The 20,473-nt window shown below is 37.9% G+C and overlaps 1 protein-coding gene across 1 annotated transcript in view; it reads left to right on the forward strand.

Moving 5' to 3' along the window:
• PSIP1 (PC4 and SFRS1 interacting protein 1) overlaps nt 1-20,473 on the forward strand; it is a 32,802-nt gene that overhangs the window by 4,433 nt on the left and 7,896 nt on the right. The window contains exons 4-13 of the mRNA XM_030968236.1: nt 958-1,096; nt 5,674-5,790; nt 8,861-8,968; nt 9,773-9,835; nt 10,744-10,843; nt 12,515-12,590; nt 13,417-13,642; nt 14,244-14,362; nt 16,661-16,716; nt 17,886-17,956. Coding sequence (XP_030824096.1) covers nt 958-1,096; nt 5,674-5,790; nt 8,861-8,968; nt 9,773-9,835; nt 10,744-10,843; nt 12,515-12,590; nt 13,417-13,642; nt 14,244-14,362; nt 16,661-16,716; nt 17,886-17,956 — 1,075 coding nt within the window. The remainder of the gene's footprint in view (nt 1-957; nt 1,097-5,673; nt 5,791-8,860; nt 8,969-9,772; nt 9,836-10,743; nt 10,844-12,514; nt 12,591-13,416; nt 13,643-14,243; nt 14,363-16,660; nt 16,717-17,885; nt 17,957-20,473) is intronic.

The following is a 20,473-nucleotide window of genomic DNA, read 5'->3' on the forward strand; positions in this document are numbered from 1 at the left end:
TGAGGACTAAACTGCAGCAGCCTAGTTAGCTTCATGACCTTTTCACAGTAGCTGTTCTCAGGTGTTTTTCAATGCCTGACAATATGGACAAAGGCTTAGAGACTGGAAAAATGCTTACTTTTAGAGAATAGGGAAGAAGAGAGGCGATGTTTTTCCTACTTTTGTCTCTCCCAGTTGCTCTGTCTGCCTACTCATCTTTTTGGTCTGGGTAAATAAGCTTGGCAGGTGCACATTTCACACACTGGCTGAACCCTCTCTAACTGTCGCTTGCCAGGAGGTGGGTGATTTGCCGTCTAAGCTGACAATGGCTTACTTAACACTTTGTGCACATAGATGAGTGTTTACAGCTGGAGTAGAAAATGCTTAAGCTTTCAATGAGGTTCTATGTTTTTTCGTTTTTCTCTCCTTTTATTGGGGGTGTAAGTCTGAGGTAGCTGCTTTTTTTTAAGGATAATGAAGGAAGTAGTGCTGTGGAGCTTAGAAGTATCTGTTTAAATTTACCATGAGCTGGTACTTCAGAAAGCAAGTGTCTGCAACTTTCAAATAGTTGGATGTAATATAATTGCAATAACACAATGTCTAGGCATGGATTGAAACTGAGAATGTACTACCAAAGAGTACATTTTTCTTTTAGCAGCAGGTAGATTGGTACAGTGAAATCCTAACTTCAAAACACCATGAAGGTAGAGCAGAAATGAAATAGTCTTTGATGCTCTTCAGCATAAACCATAATGTTGGTTCTCAGTATACCCTTCCCTCAGTAAAGAGGGAAGTCTCTATTTGTGGTGGTAGTAATGGAGACCTCGGGATGTTGCAGGCCAAAGTTTAGAAAACTAAGGACTCTAGTAGAATAGTTGTTACAGTACTAATGACTTTAATATTTAATAACACTTGGTGCTTACTTCTTTGAAAAAACTAACCAATTAAAATGTAAATTTTGTTTTTTCTTTCCTTAAGGGCATTTTTGGGGCCAAAGGACATATTCCCTTATTCAGAAAATAAAGATAAATATGGCAAACCAAACAAAAGGAAGGGTTTTAATGAAGGCTTGTGGGAAATTGATAATAATCCCAAAGTCAAGTTCTCTCATCAGCAGGTAAGCTGTGCAGACTCTACAAATCTTTGTTGCTTTGGATGGGGGAGGAAGGAAAATGCAGTAACTGTTTTCCTGACACAGAGTAATGACTTACTGCTGCTGTTTAACTGCAGGTTAGACAAAATTTAAAATAAATACTGTTTGTGTTTCATGTCTGTTAACAGTAGGATAAGAGATGGGGGTTGTTTAACTGTAGATATGTACATACTTACAACTATATATATATTCCTGAAATACCTTTGTAATTGTGTGACTGCTTGAAAAGTGGTGGGTTTTTTGGAGTCTCAGTCTGCCCTGTATGTTCTAAAACCAAATACCTATGTCCACAAATAGCCTTGTAAGATTCCAATACATGCTCTCCTAGTGTGCAGTGTTTTCATTCTAGTGGTTGGAAGCAATGTGATGTTTGCCTTTTAGCCCCTGTCACATGACTTAATTCAGTTTTTGTCCATCAGTAGTTCCTTGTTTCTTGCCCATTTGTAAGACTTCCAAGCTTAAACCAGAGCTATGCAATGCTACACATAAAAGGACCCAAATTTAATATGAAGGCAAATTCTCATGTTCATTTTGTCTTTGCTTGCTCTGGACATTCTGTAAGCTTTTATTTTTTTTGCTATGTACACTGAATGTATTCTGACCTTGGCTCTATTGGGTCTTCTAGACAATGCTGCAATAATAATAAAAAGAATTGCTATCTTCTGTTTTTATTTGCTGTTTTTCACAACATGCCAGGTTGCCATTGCAGCACCAATTAATTCCAGCTTCATAAGATACCCACATTACTGTGTTTCTAGTTTGAAGGAGAACATGGATAAAGCAAATGCAAATAATAATGCAAATTTGCTTCTGAATTTGTCGTTCAACTGTAAAAAGGTTTACTTTTGATAGTCTTCTACTCTGTGCTAGACATTATTAAAAGCAAGTTTTACTTGAAGTAAATCAAGCCCTCTAGCCAGCTTTTGGTTTATTTGTGGGCGGTCCTTGTTGATGCTAATAGAGTACATCTGCAAAAGGCTTCATTTAACAGCTAAGGTTTTTTTTGAGGAGTAGGATTTCTGGTTATTTTAAACAATGGAAAGAATTCATGTTTAAGTATGTAATGTCCTCATTTCCCTTAGGATAGAGGTAGTTTTCTTCTTAGTTGCTGGTGCAGTGCTATGTTTTGCATTTAGTATGAGAATGTTGTTGATGACAGTGTTTTAGTTTTCACTAAGTAGTGTTTTCCTTGGTTAAGAGTAAACACTTTTTAGCAACAACTAAAACATCTGTGAGTTTTGAGCATAGTTCTGGTACTAAATCCAAAACACAGCACTGTGCCAGCTATGAAGAAGAGAATTACCTCTATCTCAGCTGAATCTGGGTCTACTGGGGAATTTATGGGGAAGCTGGAGTTTGTTTTAAGGGTGGCAAAGTGCCTGAAATCAGCTTCTGAGGCTCTACCGTGTTTGCCAAAAAAGGATATGGTATAGACAACAAAACATTCAATTTGGTGCAGTTTAGTCAGTTGACAAACACTTTTTGTTATTTATTCTGGTAACAAGAAATAAGGACAAAAAAAAGAGTAGGAGAAACATGCTTCCCTCCAGCCACATCTACTGTAGCTTTGTTGGTCCCCAGTGTCCTCTCTAGACGTTTCAGTGTGCTCCCTGGTAAGACAGTGGTGGTATAGGAAGCAGTCAGGTGTGAAGTGGTTACTTTGTTTCCTTGTTTCTTATGCAGCAGGTGCGGTGTGGGCTCTTCCATGGCCTGCAGCCCTACCCTGATGTGTACCTTCTGTCTCCTCTCTACAAGTGCTTGGCATTAAGGGAGCTTCCATGTGGGACCATCCAGGAGCTGCTATGACAGTCGCACTCACCACCACCTGAGCTGGGGCTGACGCCCTTTGCAGCAAACAGCTCCAGTGATCCCGCTGGGTGCCCTGCTGGCTCCCTGCACACACCACACTCAGGCAGACAACGTTTCCTTTCTGGCTGGACCCCGAGTTTCATTTAGCAGTCTAAGACATCTGGGTCCATAAAATAATTCAATCATTATGCAACCACAGAATAACAGCTTGAGCTGGGTGCTGTCTGGGAGGGATCCTGGACAAAGGAAGCCCTGGACATTTATGCCCTCACAGGCTAAGCTTGGAAACTGTTGGGTCTTCCAGTTGAGTCCTTGGTTCCTGATGTCTCTGAGTTTCCACTCACCTGGCTGGCTACTGTGCCCTTTGTATGCAAAGTTCAAGATCTCTTACATCCAGCTCCTGCTGTTCACAGTTCAGTCTGCAATGACATGAACTACTTTCACTAAATGTACTCCTTAACTTCTCTTTGGCTTGGGCAATGGCTTATGTGTCTCTTCTTTCATTGTCCCTTCTTGACTCTGGCATCTCTTTTGCCTCAGAACCCCATGTGCCCTGTGCAGGCATGTTGTTCTGTGCATGACCATCCTTCTATCCCCTCTCCCCTTTCTCCCATTGCTATTTGGCTGAAGGCACCATCTGTTCCCAGGTGAGGTGGGATGTTGAAGTGGGTCAGTTCATCCTTTGCCAGCCAATTGTGATCAGCTCCAGGCAGTGATGGACTTGGTTCCACCCATGTCATTGGCACCTGCCCACAAGCATGAAGGATGAGCATAGTCAGTGAGGGATCTTGAAAGGGAAGGCAAATAGTTGCTTATAAAAACTGAGAGTAAAGTAACGTAGGTGCTGATGAGTAAATACACCGTTTTCCCAACAATATCTTTAAATGCAGTAAGGTATTATGGCCTGTTAATATGTTGCACTATTCAATGCATAGGTGAATGGACACATTTCTTTAGCTGTAGTCTTGGTTGTGACTGTATATTAGGATATTCATTGATCTCTATGTTTTATCTACAAACAACTTTTGGATTTTAAAGATTCTTACAGCTAAGTTACACACTTAAAAACAGCAGGGAGGACAGTTCAGGAGTCACAGCTTAAAAATTTAGGATGAGTAGGAAATTTTGTGTTCAGGCATGCAGCAGGTATGGTCAGGGGGAAGTGGGTGATCACGTGAAGGTTTCAGCAAAGTTGAACTTCTGATCTGAATACAAGATGATATTAAAGGGGCAGACTTGTCAGCTCTTAGTATAGAGGCATTCACTTGGAATTTTTATCCTCTTTTTTTGTCTTTTTGCTGGGCATATGTCCCAGTATGGTTGTGTGCCCTAAGCTGTCCACCACCCTAACATGGAAGTGGGGAAATTCAAATAAACTGAGAGCGAGATTAAGTGACAAAAGAGGTCAAATGATGGTGATCAAAACAGTAATTCAGTTTTATTCACTGTCAAAGAAGTGAGCAAGGAAGAAAATAGAAAAGTAGGGGAAAGTGAAGGATTACAAAAAGTGAGGAGGGTAGTCACCACCAGGAATCTGTGGCATCCTGTGAAGATCCTTCTTTCCTCTGCTGATGGTCAGAGCTCTGTTGGGACACGCTGCCCACTCATTTCTATCTTGGCTGAGCACTGCTTTGTGGCACTGGCTCAGCAGTTTCACTGCAGTGGCAGAGCCAGGACAATGGCATGTTGTCCAGGGGTGACTGTATGAATTTTATCCCCATTCATCTGTTTAGCCCAGAAATAAGTTTTGCACCTTTAAAAAGTTCTGAGAGTGAAGTGGCAGGAAGTTTGCCTTAAACCAGGACACATGTGCATCGAGGTTCATCACATTCCTGGGGTACACCTCATCCCTGGCAGTGGTGCTGCCATGGATGCTCAAGGGCTCAAGGGCCGTTGCTGCGCCGCATCTTCAGCTGCAGGGTGCTCTGGCACCTGGGTGTCCTGGTTTGCACTGCCGGCAGCTTAGGCTCGAGAAACTAAGCTGCGTTTTTTATCTTAGTAAGGCCTTCTGAGAGCTGTATTTTCTGCTTCATTGCCAGAACTGGAATGTTCTAAGAGCAGTGTTGATACTTCACAGATGTTACTTGTAACTGCTAGTAAGGGAGCTGGAGGGCAGAAAGGAGATTGTAGATTGGGTTTAAACCCAAACCTACTTCCCCAGTGGAGGGATAAAAAAAGTCAGGGGAGCTCTGCCAGCTTTATTTGAAGTAGGTAGTATGTAAGAAGGAGAAAGCTATGCACAATGTAATGGAAGAAAAAAGTGTAATTCAGGCATTATCCCCTCTGTAACTATGGTTTTAAGTGTTAATTCATTAATTATGTCACTGTAATCCTTTTTCTGCTTACATTTTCAGGAACAAGTAGTTGAACCACTAAGGATTTATAGCATATTTAAAAATGCAGTTCTTTATAGTAGCATCAAAAGTTTTATTTGATCAAAACAATTTTTTTTATCTCTTAAGATCTGTTATATTATGCATAAGAAAATACACTGCAGTATAGTAATGTGAAAACGAGTTATTACAGCATTAGAGTTTGAAAGTTTATTAAATAAATTCCAGATTAAATTGAAAACAGTGGAAATTAATGAAATACGATGTATTTAATATTCTTGTCCATCTAGTAAGGGGTTCTGTGATGTGATGCTTTCTTAAGTAGTGTGTGTAGGAGAATATACCTCAGGTGAGGAGGGGATTTAGAGCTCATTTTCGATTTTTTTTTTTTAATTGAAGCCCCATCCAGCCATTAACACTCCTATCAGTGAAACTGTTGAAGAAAGCAGTCAGGAGCCTGCTGAGGGAAGTGAAGAAAAAGCAGGAGCCAAAAGAAAAAAGTGTTCTGTCCCAAAAGTAAGTGATTGAATTTCTGCTTTGTTCTGCCTGAAATATTTTCAAGTCAAAACTGTATTGCCAAGCCTTTACTTAAATACTTTAAACTAACAGCTGTTTAATGTTGTAACTTGCCTGTATTTGCTTCTCTTCAGATATACTTACAGTAATACTTTTGTCCTTCTGTTTTCCTTTTACAGCGCTCTATATGTTTTTTGAAAATTAGTTTCTTTACCAGCCTGTATTTCTATATCATAATATAAACTAAATTCATACAGTACTTCCTAGGCAGAAATTGGAAAACTATAATTATGATCAAGAACTGGGTTAACTTTTCCCCTTCTGTTTTTAAAGACTTTTATATTACAGACAGGTATGACTCACTTTCAGTTATGATCATTTATATTGAAAAGTAGAACTGAGCATTAGAGTCTGTCATGGGTGAAAGGGTACTTAAGTGTGTTTGCCAGAAAAGGTTTATAAGAATCAGCTTTAATTAGACCATACCATTAATGAACTACTTAGGATATAGAGAATCTCATAGCTGTATCAATTCAGCTCTTAAGCCAGGAATAAGTATGCAGTAGTTTACACACAGTTTAGCTTCTTTGCTATGTAAAGGTGTGCATACCTTAGTAACCTTCCAAAATGAAATTCATTTCAGTCTGAAACATCTTTGTTTCAATTTGCTGGGGCAACACATAGTTTATACTGTAAAAGGTAAAGCTTCCTAGCTTACTGTACATTAAATGATGTGGTAGTATAGTGCTTTGAACTTTTCTCTATTCTTGAATGTTTTGTTCATATGGGGATATTTCTCATATGGCATGAGAGAGATACTGTGTGTTGTCAACTCTTCTCCGTGGTTTGAGGAATAGAATTCAAAAAGGACAAAAATTGTCATGCAGGTGGAATTGACATTTATGGTATCTCATTTATTTGTAACTCATTTCTGGAAATTACTACTCAACATGATGAGCAGCGCCCTTTAATTAAATGTCAGACTATTTTGAATAGACTTGCCTTTATTCTTGACCTTTGTTTCCATTTGGATTATTTGCCAAGGTTTAATGTAGTTTTTCAGTAGGTGTTGCTGGCTGTCCTTCAGTAGTGATTCACAATTGCAGCTGCAGAATTTGCAATGTGTCAGATACTTAGCAAATAGGATTAGTGTCCAGTAGCTGTAATAGCTTTGTTATTCAAGAGTAAAAAAATTCCTTGATTGGAGGGAAAAAAAAAATTAGTCTACTGGTAGTATGCTGATACATGATGTTGAGAATGGTTTTGGTGAGTTGGAGCCTGCAGAATTATTGATGGATTATTTCTCCTGACTTCTTACTGCCTAGAGTTCCTTATTTTAGTACTTGCAAGTATGGAATGTGAGGATGATTTGGGTTCTATTTGCTGTACCTTAGCAGTGCTATGAAACACATAATTTCCTGACAGTGTTAGCAAACCAGTGTTGCGCTTGCCTATGCATGCTGCCTATAAAAGCATTTGTTCTTAGCATTTGCTACTGTGAGGGGAAGCTTTTAAACTGGGCCGATTGGTTAATCAGTTTGCTTCACTCTGAATATATGCCTCAAGCAGCATGTGCTAGTGGGGATGCCAGTGACTTAAGCTTCATGTTTCTCATCAAAAGTGGTTCTAGGTTGTTCAGTGCTGCCACAGTGTAAGAGAAACAGCAAGTCATAGAGCCATTTAAACATAAAGGTGGAATGGAAGATCCTGACTAGGTCCTTTTGTAGAGATTTGCCTAATTAATCATCTTAAGGCAAAATACAGAGCAAATTTCTTTTTTTTTATACACTATATGTGGTAATGTAGCTATAACATTCCATTAATTAGCCCTGGTACTATGGCTTTCTTTGGTTTTAGTGAACCAATAGTTCTTCCGTCTTAAAATTGTACTTTGTAAAAAGACTCAGTGATGTTACATGTCTTCATGTAATTAGAAATACTGTGTAATAGTTGCTTTGTTTGGTGTTGAAATTTTAAAAGCTAGCTACTTAAAAATGTAATTTTAAAAGTTCTTGAAAGTGGGACAAACCAATATTATTCAAATTGAGAGAACTGATAATCTAAAAGATATGCAGATATATAGGCTGCAAGGAAATGTTAATTATTTTCAAGCAAATAATTACAAATGCTTGATTTTTCAAGTTCTAACTGCTTTCCCAAAACCAAAACTAGAATTTTAAAGGTTTAAAAAACTGCAACAAAGTAAGAAAAAGTGCATAAATTACAATCTCACAAATTAGAAAACAATTTACTTGTGGTTTGTTTACAATTTGGCCTGGTTGCAGCTAGGATAGGGTTTGTTTTCTTCTTAGTAGCTGGTGCAGTGCTATGTTTAGCATTTAGTATGAGAAAAATGTTGATAACACACTGATGTTTTAGCTTTTGCCAAGTAGTTTTTGCCCTAAACCAAGAACTTTTCAGTTTCCCATGCTCTGTCAGTGAGCAGGTGCACAAGAACCTGTGAGGAAGCACAGCCACAACGGATATCCTTAACTGGCTGAAGGGTTATTCTCACAGAAATCACAGAACGGGTCAGGCTGGAAGGAACCTAGTCTAGCTCACCTTTCTGCTCAAGCAGAGTCATCCCAGAGGACATTGGACAGGATTGTGTCTGGATTGTTCTTGAATATCTCCAGGGAGGAAGTCTCTACAACCTCTCAGAGCAGTCTTTTGCTTGGTCATTGCACAGTAAAGAAGTTCTTCCTCATGTTGAGGTGGAACTTCTGTGCATCAGTTTGTGCCCATTGCCTTTTATGCTGTTTCTTGGTACTGCCAAGCAGAGCCTGGATCCATCCTCTTGGCACCCTCTCTCCAGACACTTCTGCACATTGATGAGGTCCCCTCTCAGTCATCTCTTTTTGAGGCTGAGCAAGCCCAGCTCCCTTGACCCTTCCTCATAAGAGGAAGTAGTACAGTATGATTAGACTTTTAACGGGCACCTAAGAAATGAGTGTACCTATGGATTTATACTACTTTAGGGAAAAGCAGCCTGATGGCAATTAGCATGTTCTCTTTTCACTATAAAATACTTTGTAATGCATTTTTTATCCTCTGTTGACTTGCTTTGCAGTTATCCCCTAAAGAGGATAATAACTTGCCTACAGAAGCTGAAGCAGAAGAAAAGGAGATGAATACTTCAAAGGAAGATGATCTACCTTCTGACAAAACCAGTAAAGAAGTACGTGGGAGCTTTTTTCTGTGCCGCAGAGAACATCCTAATATTATGTTTATTGCTGCAGATCTATTACTGAGTATTAAGACACTACAATTATTACTATTGTGGCAGTTTCAGGAGATGTTTAATTATGTAAAACTTTCTGTGTGTTCACATTTATACCTCTCACTGAAGATCCCAGAAATTGAAGTTTTCATTGGAGAGGAAACTTCTAGTCTGATTTGTCTTTAAGTTCAGTTAAAACAGTTGGAAGACTGTGTATTTTATCACTTACCACTTACACTTACTATATTGCAAATGAACCTCTTTTAAAGACTAGCTGAAGAGCCCAGACAGACTAAAACATTGCTATTTAGAACAGAATATTATTTAGTACTTGTTATTTTTTTATCTCTCAGGAATAAGTCCTAGGTATCAGATAATCACAGAATCATAGAATGGTTTGGGCTGGAACAGACCTTAAAAATTACCTAGTTCCAACCCCCTTCTCATTGACAGATATATCTTTTCCTGGACCAGGTTGCTCAAAGGCCCATCCAGCTGTGCCTTGAGCACTGCCAGGGATGGGGCAGACACAACTTCTGCAGGCAACTTGTTCCAGTGCCTCACCACCTTCACAGTAAAGAATTTCTTCCTAATGTCTAATAATTTTACATTTTAATAATTTAAAAGCATGCAGTCTCTTCGTGTACATTACAAGATTCTTGTCTAAATTGTTTGCCAGAGGCTTCAGTTATGTAAAAAAGTAGAATAAATGAAATTTATCAGTTTTATTAAGATTCTTAGGCACATTTTTAATATTCACAGGATGTGGTGAAAACAAATGATGCTTCTATTCCTAAAGTTGCTAGAAGAGGAAGAAAAAGAAAGGTAACAATATGTTTAATTACTTCACATTACTGGAATTTTTTTGATGTAATAATACTGGATGCTATTTCCTTTAATGACAGATTATGCATAAATTTAAGTGTTTGACACTCTACTCCCTCCCTCTTTTCAAGTGTCTGAAAGATTTGCAGGAGTGAAAGTTTTCCCAGAGTGTTTTACAAATATTTATTATTTTTTAACTTAATGTGGAATATGGAGTCCCTGTCTTTCCCAAAAAACTCATTACAAATAAGAAAAGGTAATACATAAAACGTTGCTAAACTGCTAATAAAATAGCCTCCATTGAACCTCTGAAAAACTTCTTTTAACATCTTCATCACATTCAACTAACACCTGAAATACAAATACCTTTTTCACAAATTGTGATATCTGTGGTCTCTACAACCTGGGAGAATACAGAGTTACTTTTGAAAAAGGCAGTTCCAGCTGCTTGCTCAGCATACACTAGCCTTAATGTTCTTGTGGTCACACAGCCAGCCAGATCTGGCCACTGACCCAACTAAAAACTAGAATTAAGTAGGGCAGATCTTAGTTTTGTGTTTTAAACCTTACCTTCCAAAGTTACAGCTGACAGCAGGGTTGGGGGGATGAGTATGAAGTAGTTATGACCTTGGTATGTTTGTCACAGAAAAGTAGCATGCTGTATCTATACTCTAGTTGTCCTTTATCCTGGACACTAAGCTCTTGACTATTTTCTCCATTCGGGATTGGAGACGCCAAGATCAGTAATACCTAAGTGTAACCTGTCACTAAGTTGAGATACTTTGTTGTGTATACAAGCAATCACATAATAACATATTTCCAGAAGTTTAAAGGTTTTTGTTTGAGAAAGGAATTGAGATATTGGTGCCATGCGTTTTTTCACTGGTGAAATTCATTCTTTAAATTAGTCTGAAAAACAAGCTGAAGCTGAGGAAGCGGCAACAGGGGCAGCAACAACTACTGGGCCAGTGTCTCCAAAAGTAAGCCCCAAAAGAGGAAGACCAGCAGGTAACTTTGGAAGAATGATTGAATTTTTTTCACCACAGAAGTATTGTAGTAGAACTAGTCAAGGAGTTACCCCCTTCCTCTGAAGTACTACAGAGTATTTTTGAATGCTTAAGGCAGATTTTACTAATAGATTGCAGTGAGAAAACATCTCATATTGATGAGTTCAGGACATAAATGTATTTAAATTGATAGTGTTAATATTTAGTCTTCTAAATTAAAGACTGATTTATGAGTATTACCTTTTAGAATAGGTCAGTCTTCTTTGCAGAATACTATTTAATTGTAGATATATAATAGGAGCTCTCTGGCAGGTTTGCTGCATAAAGGTTTGTATTCATTAAAGGTCTATAAAATACTACAATAGAGTTAGAAGATCCATAAAACACAAAGATGAGAACTGGGGGGACAAGGAGCCTGTAGGTGAAGTTCAAAGGACAAGAAAAATGAAACAAGAGCTGAAGAGACTTGTTCAAAAGGATATTTGTGTGTTGATTTATAGGCAAATAAAAAGAAAATACAACTGATTTTTGGGAATATTTTGTTAGAATAATTTGTTTCTTTCAAATTAGCAATGATCTATTGTAAATTTAATGGTAAGCTTGCAGATATTCTTGATCACTAATTACTGCTTTGGAAGACAGTTCTTGCAGCAGTTAAGTACATTGTATGAGCATCTAGTCAGGGAAACAAATAATTTATAGTCCTTTCTAGCTGCTGACAATATAAAAACAATGGAACCACAATTAAATAGACTTTAAGTACTTTTGCCATGGAAGCTGTGAGGAAATTAAGTATAAATTCATCCCCCTCTGCCATTTCATTACATGCACTAAATATGCATTTTTAATATTTGTGGTTTTTTCTTTACAATTTTTTGCTGGTTTTGATTTAACTACTGTCAGTAAGAGCAGGAAAGCATCTATAAGATATGTTTTTGCCTCCTATATGAAAAACCTTTTCGGAAAATATATTATGCAGCCTTTTCTGTTGTTGATAGGATGTTTAGAAGTACTCTGTGCTAAGATCAACTAGAGTTTAAACACTGAATATTAGGTTTCCTGGTGACAACATAGTCACTGTGGTACTGGACAAGCATTTGAGGTACATAAGTGCCAAGAAGGAAGGCTTACTCCTATCAATATGGTGAATCTGAGGAAGTGTAGAGATTTGTTCTGCACTGTAGTGTGGTGGTAGAACTTCTTGACAGTGATTTGTTAGCCTGAAAAGTGATGGAAACCCAAGATATGGGTAAAACTCTAGTGGATAACAGACTATAAATGTAGACCTAAGTGACTACTTTTCATTCTCTAATGTCAGGTTTCTCATTATCTAATTTAATATCCATCTTAGTTATGCAACATGTGAAACAAATGTTTCACATTTGCAACTGCATCGATGGCAAAAAGCACAAGAATTAGTAGCCAGAGCCTGTGGCTAGAAGCCATCAAAGTTTTTTTAATTCACCAGTCAGCTAAAAAAACTTCCAACACTTTAACTTATAGAGAGATCTTGATTAAGTTTGGTACTCAATTAATTTGAATTTTGTACAGTAATGAAGGGTGTATATTTTGATTTAAGCAGGGCTTGTGTCTGTTGAGTAAGTATCTTGAGACATAGACAAGGAGCAGATGGTGGCTATGGACTAACCTGTTATTTCTATATAACTCCTAGCTTCTGAAGTAAAAGTTCCAAAACCAAGAGGGAGACCCAAGCTGGTGAAGCCATCTTCTCTTTCGGAGGGTGACTTGTAAGTTGTGTGCTGCTCCTTGTGTTGAGACTTGTAAATTATTACTCCTTACAGGGTTTTGCCCTGTTAGTGTTCAATATAAGTTACTATTTGTGTAGACATTGTTATAATACAGAGTCATTCAAGGAAGGACATTTATGAAACACGAGAGAGAAGATCTTAATCTTCCTAAATTGTCCAATCTGTACAAAATTCCTTATATGATTGCATACTGAATGAAGAGGAAAGGTCTTTATTTAAAAAAAATACAAAATCATACAACAATAAAATCGTGTTTTTCTTTTTGTACATTTTTGTTTCAGAAATCTCTTCTGATGAAATTGCAGCACTGTTAGTTATCAGAATTTTGGTTTTGCTGTCTTCAGTTCTTATATCGAGTCTAGTGCTTCTAGTAACTCAAGGAAAAGTTGAACATAGGTTTAGTTTTCTATAAATTGGCAGATACATGGTTTTGGAATAGGAACAACTTAAATAAGTATACTTTATAAACCTAGTTTGCAGTGTATGCACTTGGGTCCTACAGACCTATCTGTGTGTGGGGAGTCCATGGAGAATTAACTTCTTGGGTGAGGATCTATGCACTTCTGTTCATGTTACCTTCATTAGGCCCTCCATACTGATATTTATTTGCTCGGGGCTCTTTCCCCCCACAGGTAGTGGCTTTTAATTTTTAGAGAAAGAGTATTTTTGAAGCGTCGTTAAGTGAATTAACTTCATCATTTTACTATTCTGTGGTTAAAAAGACCCAGCTTCCTTAGTTAGAATGTTGTTCTTTGAAGTTACTGTAGATAACAGATGTGATGCCTAAATACTATTTTTGTTTTAGTGTTAATGAAGAGGAGAAGACAAAGAAAAAAGGAACAGAAGAAAAACCCAAGAAGCAAGGAAAAAAAGATGAGGAAAGTCAGAAGGAAGAGGAGAAATCAAAGAAGGAATTTGATAAAAAAGAAGGAAAGAAAGAAGCTGAACCAAAAAGGAAAAATGTTGCAAAAGTGGGTTCTGCATCAGCTTCTGATTCTGAAGATGAAGGAGAAGAACAAGAAGGGGACAGGGTATAATTTTGCTTTCCTGATGGATTTATTATAGAGGAAAGTAGTATCACTGGAGATCTTTCTCCAAGTTAATGCTAAATCTTAATGACAGTAGGAGTCTGGCATGGCTGGTGTACAGATATATAGAATAAAATTTTCAGAAGTATATTTTTCTCAAATAATTCTTTCAGGAATTCTTGGAGTATTTTCTAAGAAAAGCGTCTTTTCTAAGATGTATTTTTAACAAAAGATTTACATGTCAAGAGGCTTATGGGGGTTTTTTTGATTTTATATTCCCTGGAAGACAGATGTTGTTTTCCTTGGGTGCATCTGGAGACCATGTGGCTTGAAATCACATTTTTAAAAGGTACAAAACTGTTTCTAGCCAACCATTTGCAATGTCTTTATTTTTCTGGTGCTTAGTACTGCCCTTAGCATTGCCCTCTGGTGCTTAGTTTTGAAAAGAAAAAAAGGAGAAAGGACTAATGAAATTGTGTTTAGTTTCAGGGAGGGCCAGTGTTTGTCAGGCTGGTTCATGGAGCAGTTATTTCAAAGATACTTAGTTTCATCTGCTTACAGAAACAATAATAGTGTTACATTTCTTTCCAATCGTAAAAAACAGAAGAAAAAAGGGGGAAGAAGCTTTCCAGCAGCTCACAGAAGAAACACTGTAAGAAGCCAACATGAGAGAGAAGTAACAGAAAGAAAGCGTAAACAAGAGGAGCAGACAGAATCTGAATCGTGAGTCTATTTTTACATGTGATGCCTGCAAGTTGTAGGAATATTTTGAATCTAACAGGAGGTGAAACTTCTGAAAAACTTCCAACCTGTTTTGCTCTATGTTCTACTGTTATCTTCCCCTGCCCTTTTTGGTTTTCTATCTTAACTTCTTTTTGAGGGGAAGGTGAAAAGCTCCTTGAACTAAAATGTGCCTTTGTGGGAAGAATGGGACATAGAAATTAAGTGAAGTCAGTCTTTCAGTGATGTAGAATCTCTAGCAGAGGACAGATGTCATCTCTTTAGAACTAACTTAAGAATATCCATGTGATAGGGGTTTGTGTGAAAAACTGTTCAGAACAGCCATATATTTTTCTTTAAAATTTTAGAAAAAATTGGTAGGACGTCGTAGGTCCTGTTAATCCATGGTTATAGATTTTTGATTAGTTATGGAATGCATAGGTTATCAGGAAAGCATTTCCTTCTCTGTCTGACAGTTGGAGCACATGCTGTCAAGCAGAACAAGGGAAAGGTAATTACTCTAGTATTGCAAAGCCAGTCGACTGATACCAAGAACAAGCTGCATTTAGATTACTCAAATTAAACTTAAGAATAGAGAGAAGATCTCATCAGGAACTTGGACAGTAGGACAATAGGAAGAAATCTGACTCATTCACTATTCTGCTAATGGGTGAAGAAGCTGCACCACAATAGCTTGATGTTCTCATCCCCACCATTGGTGGGAGGGCAGAAGAAAGGCAAAGAACAAGGTAAAAATTTGGAGGGAAGGAAGAAAATAAAAGTCCCCTTTACCTGTAACAAAAAAACCCCTATCTTTTTCACATTCACTAATAAAAATGTAGTTTGTTTGGGTATTTCTTTTCTCATGCTCCAGCCCTTTTTCCTCTTCTTTCTGTCAGTCCTCTGGAGATCTAACATAAATACTCTACCTACTTGTGGCAAACCTAAGCATTTCTAGTTTCAGAGATACTAAATTGCCTTAGCGTCTTTTAATATATCACTACTTAACACATGCTGATTTGATTTTGGGAATCAAACTGTCATATATTGATTTAGTAATAATAATCCAATTTCTGCTTTTAAATAGCTGTCATATTTTATGCAGTGGTGGGTAGATAGAGTTTTGTTTCAGTGAGATAAAGGAGAAGTAGTGAATGAATAATGAATTTAATTACAGTTGATGACCGATACCACAAAACTCAATATTGATAAAAAGCAAAACTAGTATAGGCTGATACGTGTTTTGATTATTTTGCTCATCAGTGTAGTTTCTATTTTCTGGTAGCGACTTCATTAGTATTTATTTAGTTAAGGTGCTTTGTACACCATTCTGTACATGTGCAAAGTTTATCTGTACTGTTGAGACTGTGCTGCTAGTTGAAGCAGACAAGTTTTGTGTTCTCTATGAAAGAAACATGGAAGACATGCAGGCCTACATGTTTTATGTATGCATATTAGTATGACAGGAAGAAAACTAGTCACAGGACATTTAGTTATAATATGCTGAAATATGAAAATTCTAGAAGTAGGCTTTTCAATCCCTCAGTCAGACAAAACTGAGGGATTGTTAAACAGAAGTTCATGATCCTCTCTGCATAAAGAGTTCAAAAGCTTGTTTCAAAGATTTCTGCCTGTCTTCATCCTATAACTGAAATGGAGACTTTTTTGGTTGTTTTTCTTGAGTCTCGGCTTTGTTTTCAGTGATACAACTGGGGGAAGATCAAGAAGGTTTCACTGCACTTGTAATATTTTTTTTTTCTGTATTACTACTTCCTTCAAGAACTTTTAAATTATTACCGATACATTTATGACCAATTGTAAGATGTATATACTATTACAATTCATTATTTGACAAACTAGTCATATAGGAACTGATTATGGTTAATTATCTCTTCATAAGTTCCCTGTGGTAATGGTGAATAATCCTACTTCTTTTGTCATGATAATTAAAATATTTTCTTTCTCCATAAGTTAGTTCTATATAATGCCATTTTACCCATTAATATGTTATGTTACTATGCAACAAAAAAACCAAAATACAGTTTGGAGATTACTTGTTTTTTAAAATCCTTTAATTTCCAGCTTCTAGAAAAATGAGTACGGAGGACTTACCAGCAGTATCTTAGTTGATTAATTTTTGTTAAATTGTTCATCCTTCAAAACCAGGGTTTGGTTCTTTGTGATTTTTGCATGCTAATGTTTTAGTAAAGATAATACCTCAATATTGCATCTCATCCAAAAACTGGGGGGAAAAAGGCAGGCTTTACAACATTGTAAAAAACATTTCAACATTTTTGATAGGCAGAATAAAGAAGAAGGCAAGAAAGCAGAAGTTAAGAAGATTGAGAAGAAGAGAGGTTAGTTCAAAGAATCTAACCAGTATTTTTGGTCATTTTATATTTTGAATGGAATTTCTTCCATTCTTCCATAAGATAATGTACTGCTGAGGGTGGCATGTGTGGTCTCAGTCTGAGGTGTTTGATCCATGATTCTTCTTTCATGTCTGTGAAACAATGCCATTTTTATTCTTCCGTGTTCTTTCTGCAGTGCAGTGTAGTAGAACAGGTCTTTGCTTTTCTGACTTCACTGTCATTTGATCTTTTAAACCCCAGTCTCTTCTGCTTGTGATCATGAGAAAAAAACTTTTATTCTTTGATATAAATCACTTCAGTCATTCCCATAATTTCTTCCTTTGTATCTTCTCATAACACAATACTTTGAGGGACCTCTCAAAACTATTTAGATACTACCTCCCACTAAGTAGGAGGCACAGATACAGATTACTATGGTCTTGCCTGCTGACCTTCATAGGGATAAGGAATTCCTTTTTCAGTACTCCTATCTTTGAGGCCAATCCAAACCACTGTCTGTAATCTGTAATTTGTAGTATAGTACAGATCCAGTGGCATGGACTCCACTCAACCCAGTGTTGCAGCAAGAGGGCAAATAAAAGCAATCCAAACCCATCCAAGATGGATTTGACTTAAAGAAAACTGTTTGCTTGCACTATTGTTCAGAATATGTACCAAATCCAAGCAGGCATTCAGCAAGTGAATTAGGGGATGCCATGTCCATTCATCTTTCACACTTCTGAAGTATGTGTACTGGGAACATTTTATTTTGATGGATTTGGACTGTAACTTGAATTGTGACCAGTTTACTGAAAACAAACCATCAATATCCAGGTGTCCTGTCATGGAGGGTCTTCCAGCTTTATAACTCTTAAAATTTATTAAAACTTCTTGTTAAGCCGGCCTACAATTAGAGGGTGACAGCTGTGTTTTGGAATAGAAAATTCTTTTCAGTTGTAACTCCTAAGGAAAAAATTGCATGGGTTGCCCATCATGTTCAGTTTTAAAAAGCTGTGTACTTTTTTTCTGATTGTATTTATGTGTGCACCTGCATGTAGGATGTCTGCCTGTTTTCTTCTGCATTCTGTATGAGGTTCATTCTTGTGGAATTATTTCTGCAAAAGCAAACCCGATGTGATTAACAAATGTTCATAAGTATTATTTTTAATCTTCAGAAACTTCAGTGGACTCAAGGCTTCAAAGGATACATGCTGAAATAAAGAATTCCCTGAAAATTGATAATCTTGTAAGTATATTTTTTTAAACTGATTCATGTTTCAAATTCCAGTAGGAAATATTTGGCATGTGTTCTTGTTTTTAGTTAATACTCTGAAAATGAAAGGCATTTTTTCCATATGAAAGATAACTAGTGCTTAAATGTGGTTACTGTGGTCAGTGAAAGATAAGTGTCAGCAAATGAAATCTGTTTTGTTTGAAAATGCTACATAATAAGTTATTTACCAGAAGCATTCAGATAGAATTACGTCAAATAGAACATCTGGTGCCAGGTCAGCTTGCTGAGCCATGTGGAAACACCAGGACATTGAATGCAGTAGCAGGATGAGGTGATTAGGGCTCCAGTCCACTGACTACACTCACTGTCAAGGGAAATCTGCTGCTTGTCAGGGGTTTGTGTTTGGTATGTTACTGGCAGATATTTGAGGCTTTCTTGGCCTTATGACTGTTTACTGCTGCAGATTTTCAGGTTGAGCACTAATGATACTTCCAAGTCAGAGGACACTTGGAAATTATCAAGCATGACTGTGTGATTTTGAGGGTAATAGTAAAGACATAGGGACCCAGGTAGTGGTCCCTTTACTGAGGAAAGGTCTCACAAAGGAGTGGATAGGTGTGCTAGGAGGTGTGCTAGGAGGATCTACCCAAAAATAGTGCTGCCAATGGGCTGGCTAGCCTAGTTAAAGAGCATCAAACTAGGAATGGTAGCAGAGGAGAAAATGGTGGAGTAGGATGGCAATCAGATGTCAGCAGCATGATGTAAACTGACTTTGTAATCAACAAAATTTCTTTGCAGAACAGGACTGAAGTGGCATGACCACAAGCATGAGCACATTGAATGAGGTATTGCTGGCAGCCCAGCATAATGAGGAAAACTCATAACCTTTCTGGAATGTCAGCACAACTGTGTTTCTCTTAGGGATGTCTGTACACTAATACATATAGTGTGAGGAGCAGGTGTGGGAAACTGGACATCTCTCTGCAGTTGCAGGGCTGTGGTTTCATTGGTATCAGAGATTCAGGTAGAAGTGAGGTGAGCCTTGCCTTATATGTTTACAGGCTCTTTAGGAAAGATGGGAAGCTGGGAAGACAAGACAAAGGATAACTTTATATGAGAGACCAGCTGTAATGTGTGGAGCTTTGCACTGGGACAGCTGATAAGCCAACTGGGAGCTTATGGGTCAGGATTAATGGGCAAACCAAAATTAGTGACATCCTGAGAATATCTTCTGTGGATCACCTGATCAAGGAGAAGTAGAGAGTTAAGTCATCTTAAGACAGTGGGGAGACACCTTTGATTCTAACTGAATGCTTAAAACATCCTAGTATTTGCTGAAAGGACATGCAGATAACACAGCAATGCAAGAAGCTTCTGGAGTTTGATAATTGCCTAACACAGGTGATGAAGGAGTTGATAAGGCAAGACCTGATACTCCAGAAAGCAAAGATCTGGTCAGGCGTATGAAGGTGGGGGCAACCTTGGCTGCAGTGACTGTGGTAGAGAAGTTCAGGGAGAAGGGAGCAGGATGAAAAGGATCACAACCCTGGATTCAGGAGAGCAGACTTTGACCTCTGCAGGGGTCTGCTTGGAAGAATCTCTTGAGAGACCATGCTAGAAGGAAGACAGGAGAAGGAGACCTGGCTCACTTTTAGGGATTACCTCCTTCTCAAGGTTGATTCATCTTAAAGTCTAGGAAAATGTGGGCCTGCTGCTGAATGGGATACGGAGATAGGCGCCCTAGTGAAATAGGAGGTAACAAGTAGTGAAAAGGCTAAGGTAACCAGTGTCTTCTTGACTTCAGTTTGCTTGTACAATTCTGTTCAGGAATCCTAGGTCCCTGAGACCATGGGAAGATTAAAACAAGAAAACCTTGATGCTCAGAGGACAAAGATCAAATTAGAGAACATTTAGACAGAGGCCCAATACAGAATAAGCATAAGAGTGCCAGAGGAGCTGGTGATGTCATTGTCCATCCACTCCATTTTGTTTTTGAAAAGTTGTGGTGATGAGGGGCTGGTTCCTGAGGACAGGAAGACAGCAAATGTCTCACTCATCTTGCAGAAGGAGGATCTAGGTTACTACAGGCCAATAATTCTCACACCAATCCCTTGAAATGTGATGGGACCAATCCTCCTAGAAATTGTTTCCAGTGATATAAAGTACAGTAAGAGCTCTGAGACTTGTCAGCATAATGAAGATGAAATTATGCTTGACTAAAATGATGTCCTTTTGTGAGATGACCAGCTTGGTGGATGAAAGAATGGATATTGTTTCTGTTAAGATTAAAAAAGGTTTTTGACACTGTCTCTCAGGACAGCTTCAAAGATAAACTTAAGAGGTCTGAACTAAAAAGGTGGATGAAAAGGTGGACTGAAAACTGGCTGAACAGCAGGGCACAAAAAAACTAATTGGTGGCAGAGTCCAGCTACAGGCCAGTCACTAGTAGTCACTACTATTAAAATATGTCATTAAAGACTGGGATGATGATACAAACCACACCTATAGCAAGTTTGCAGATGATACAAA

The sequence above is a fragment of the Camarhynchus parvulus genome, chromosome Z (genome assembly GCF_901933205.1).
Source record: "Camarhynchus parvulus chromosome Z, STF_HiC, whole genome shotgun sequence".
Classification (NCBI taxonomy): Eukaryota; Metazoa; Chordata; class Aves; order Passeriformes; family Thraupidae; genus Camarhynchus; species Camarhynchus parvulus.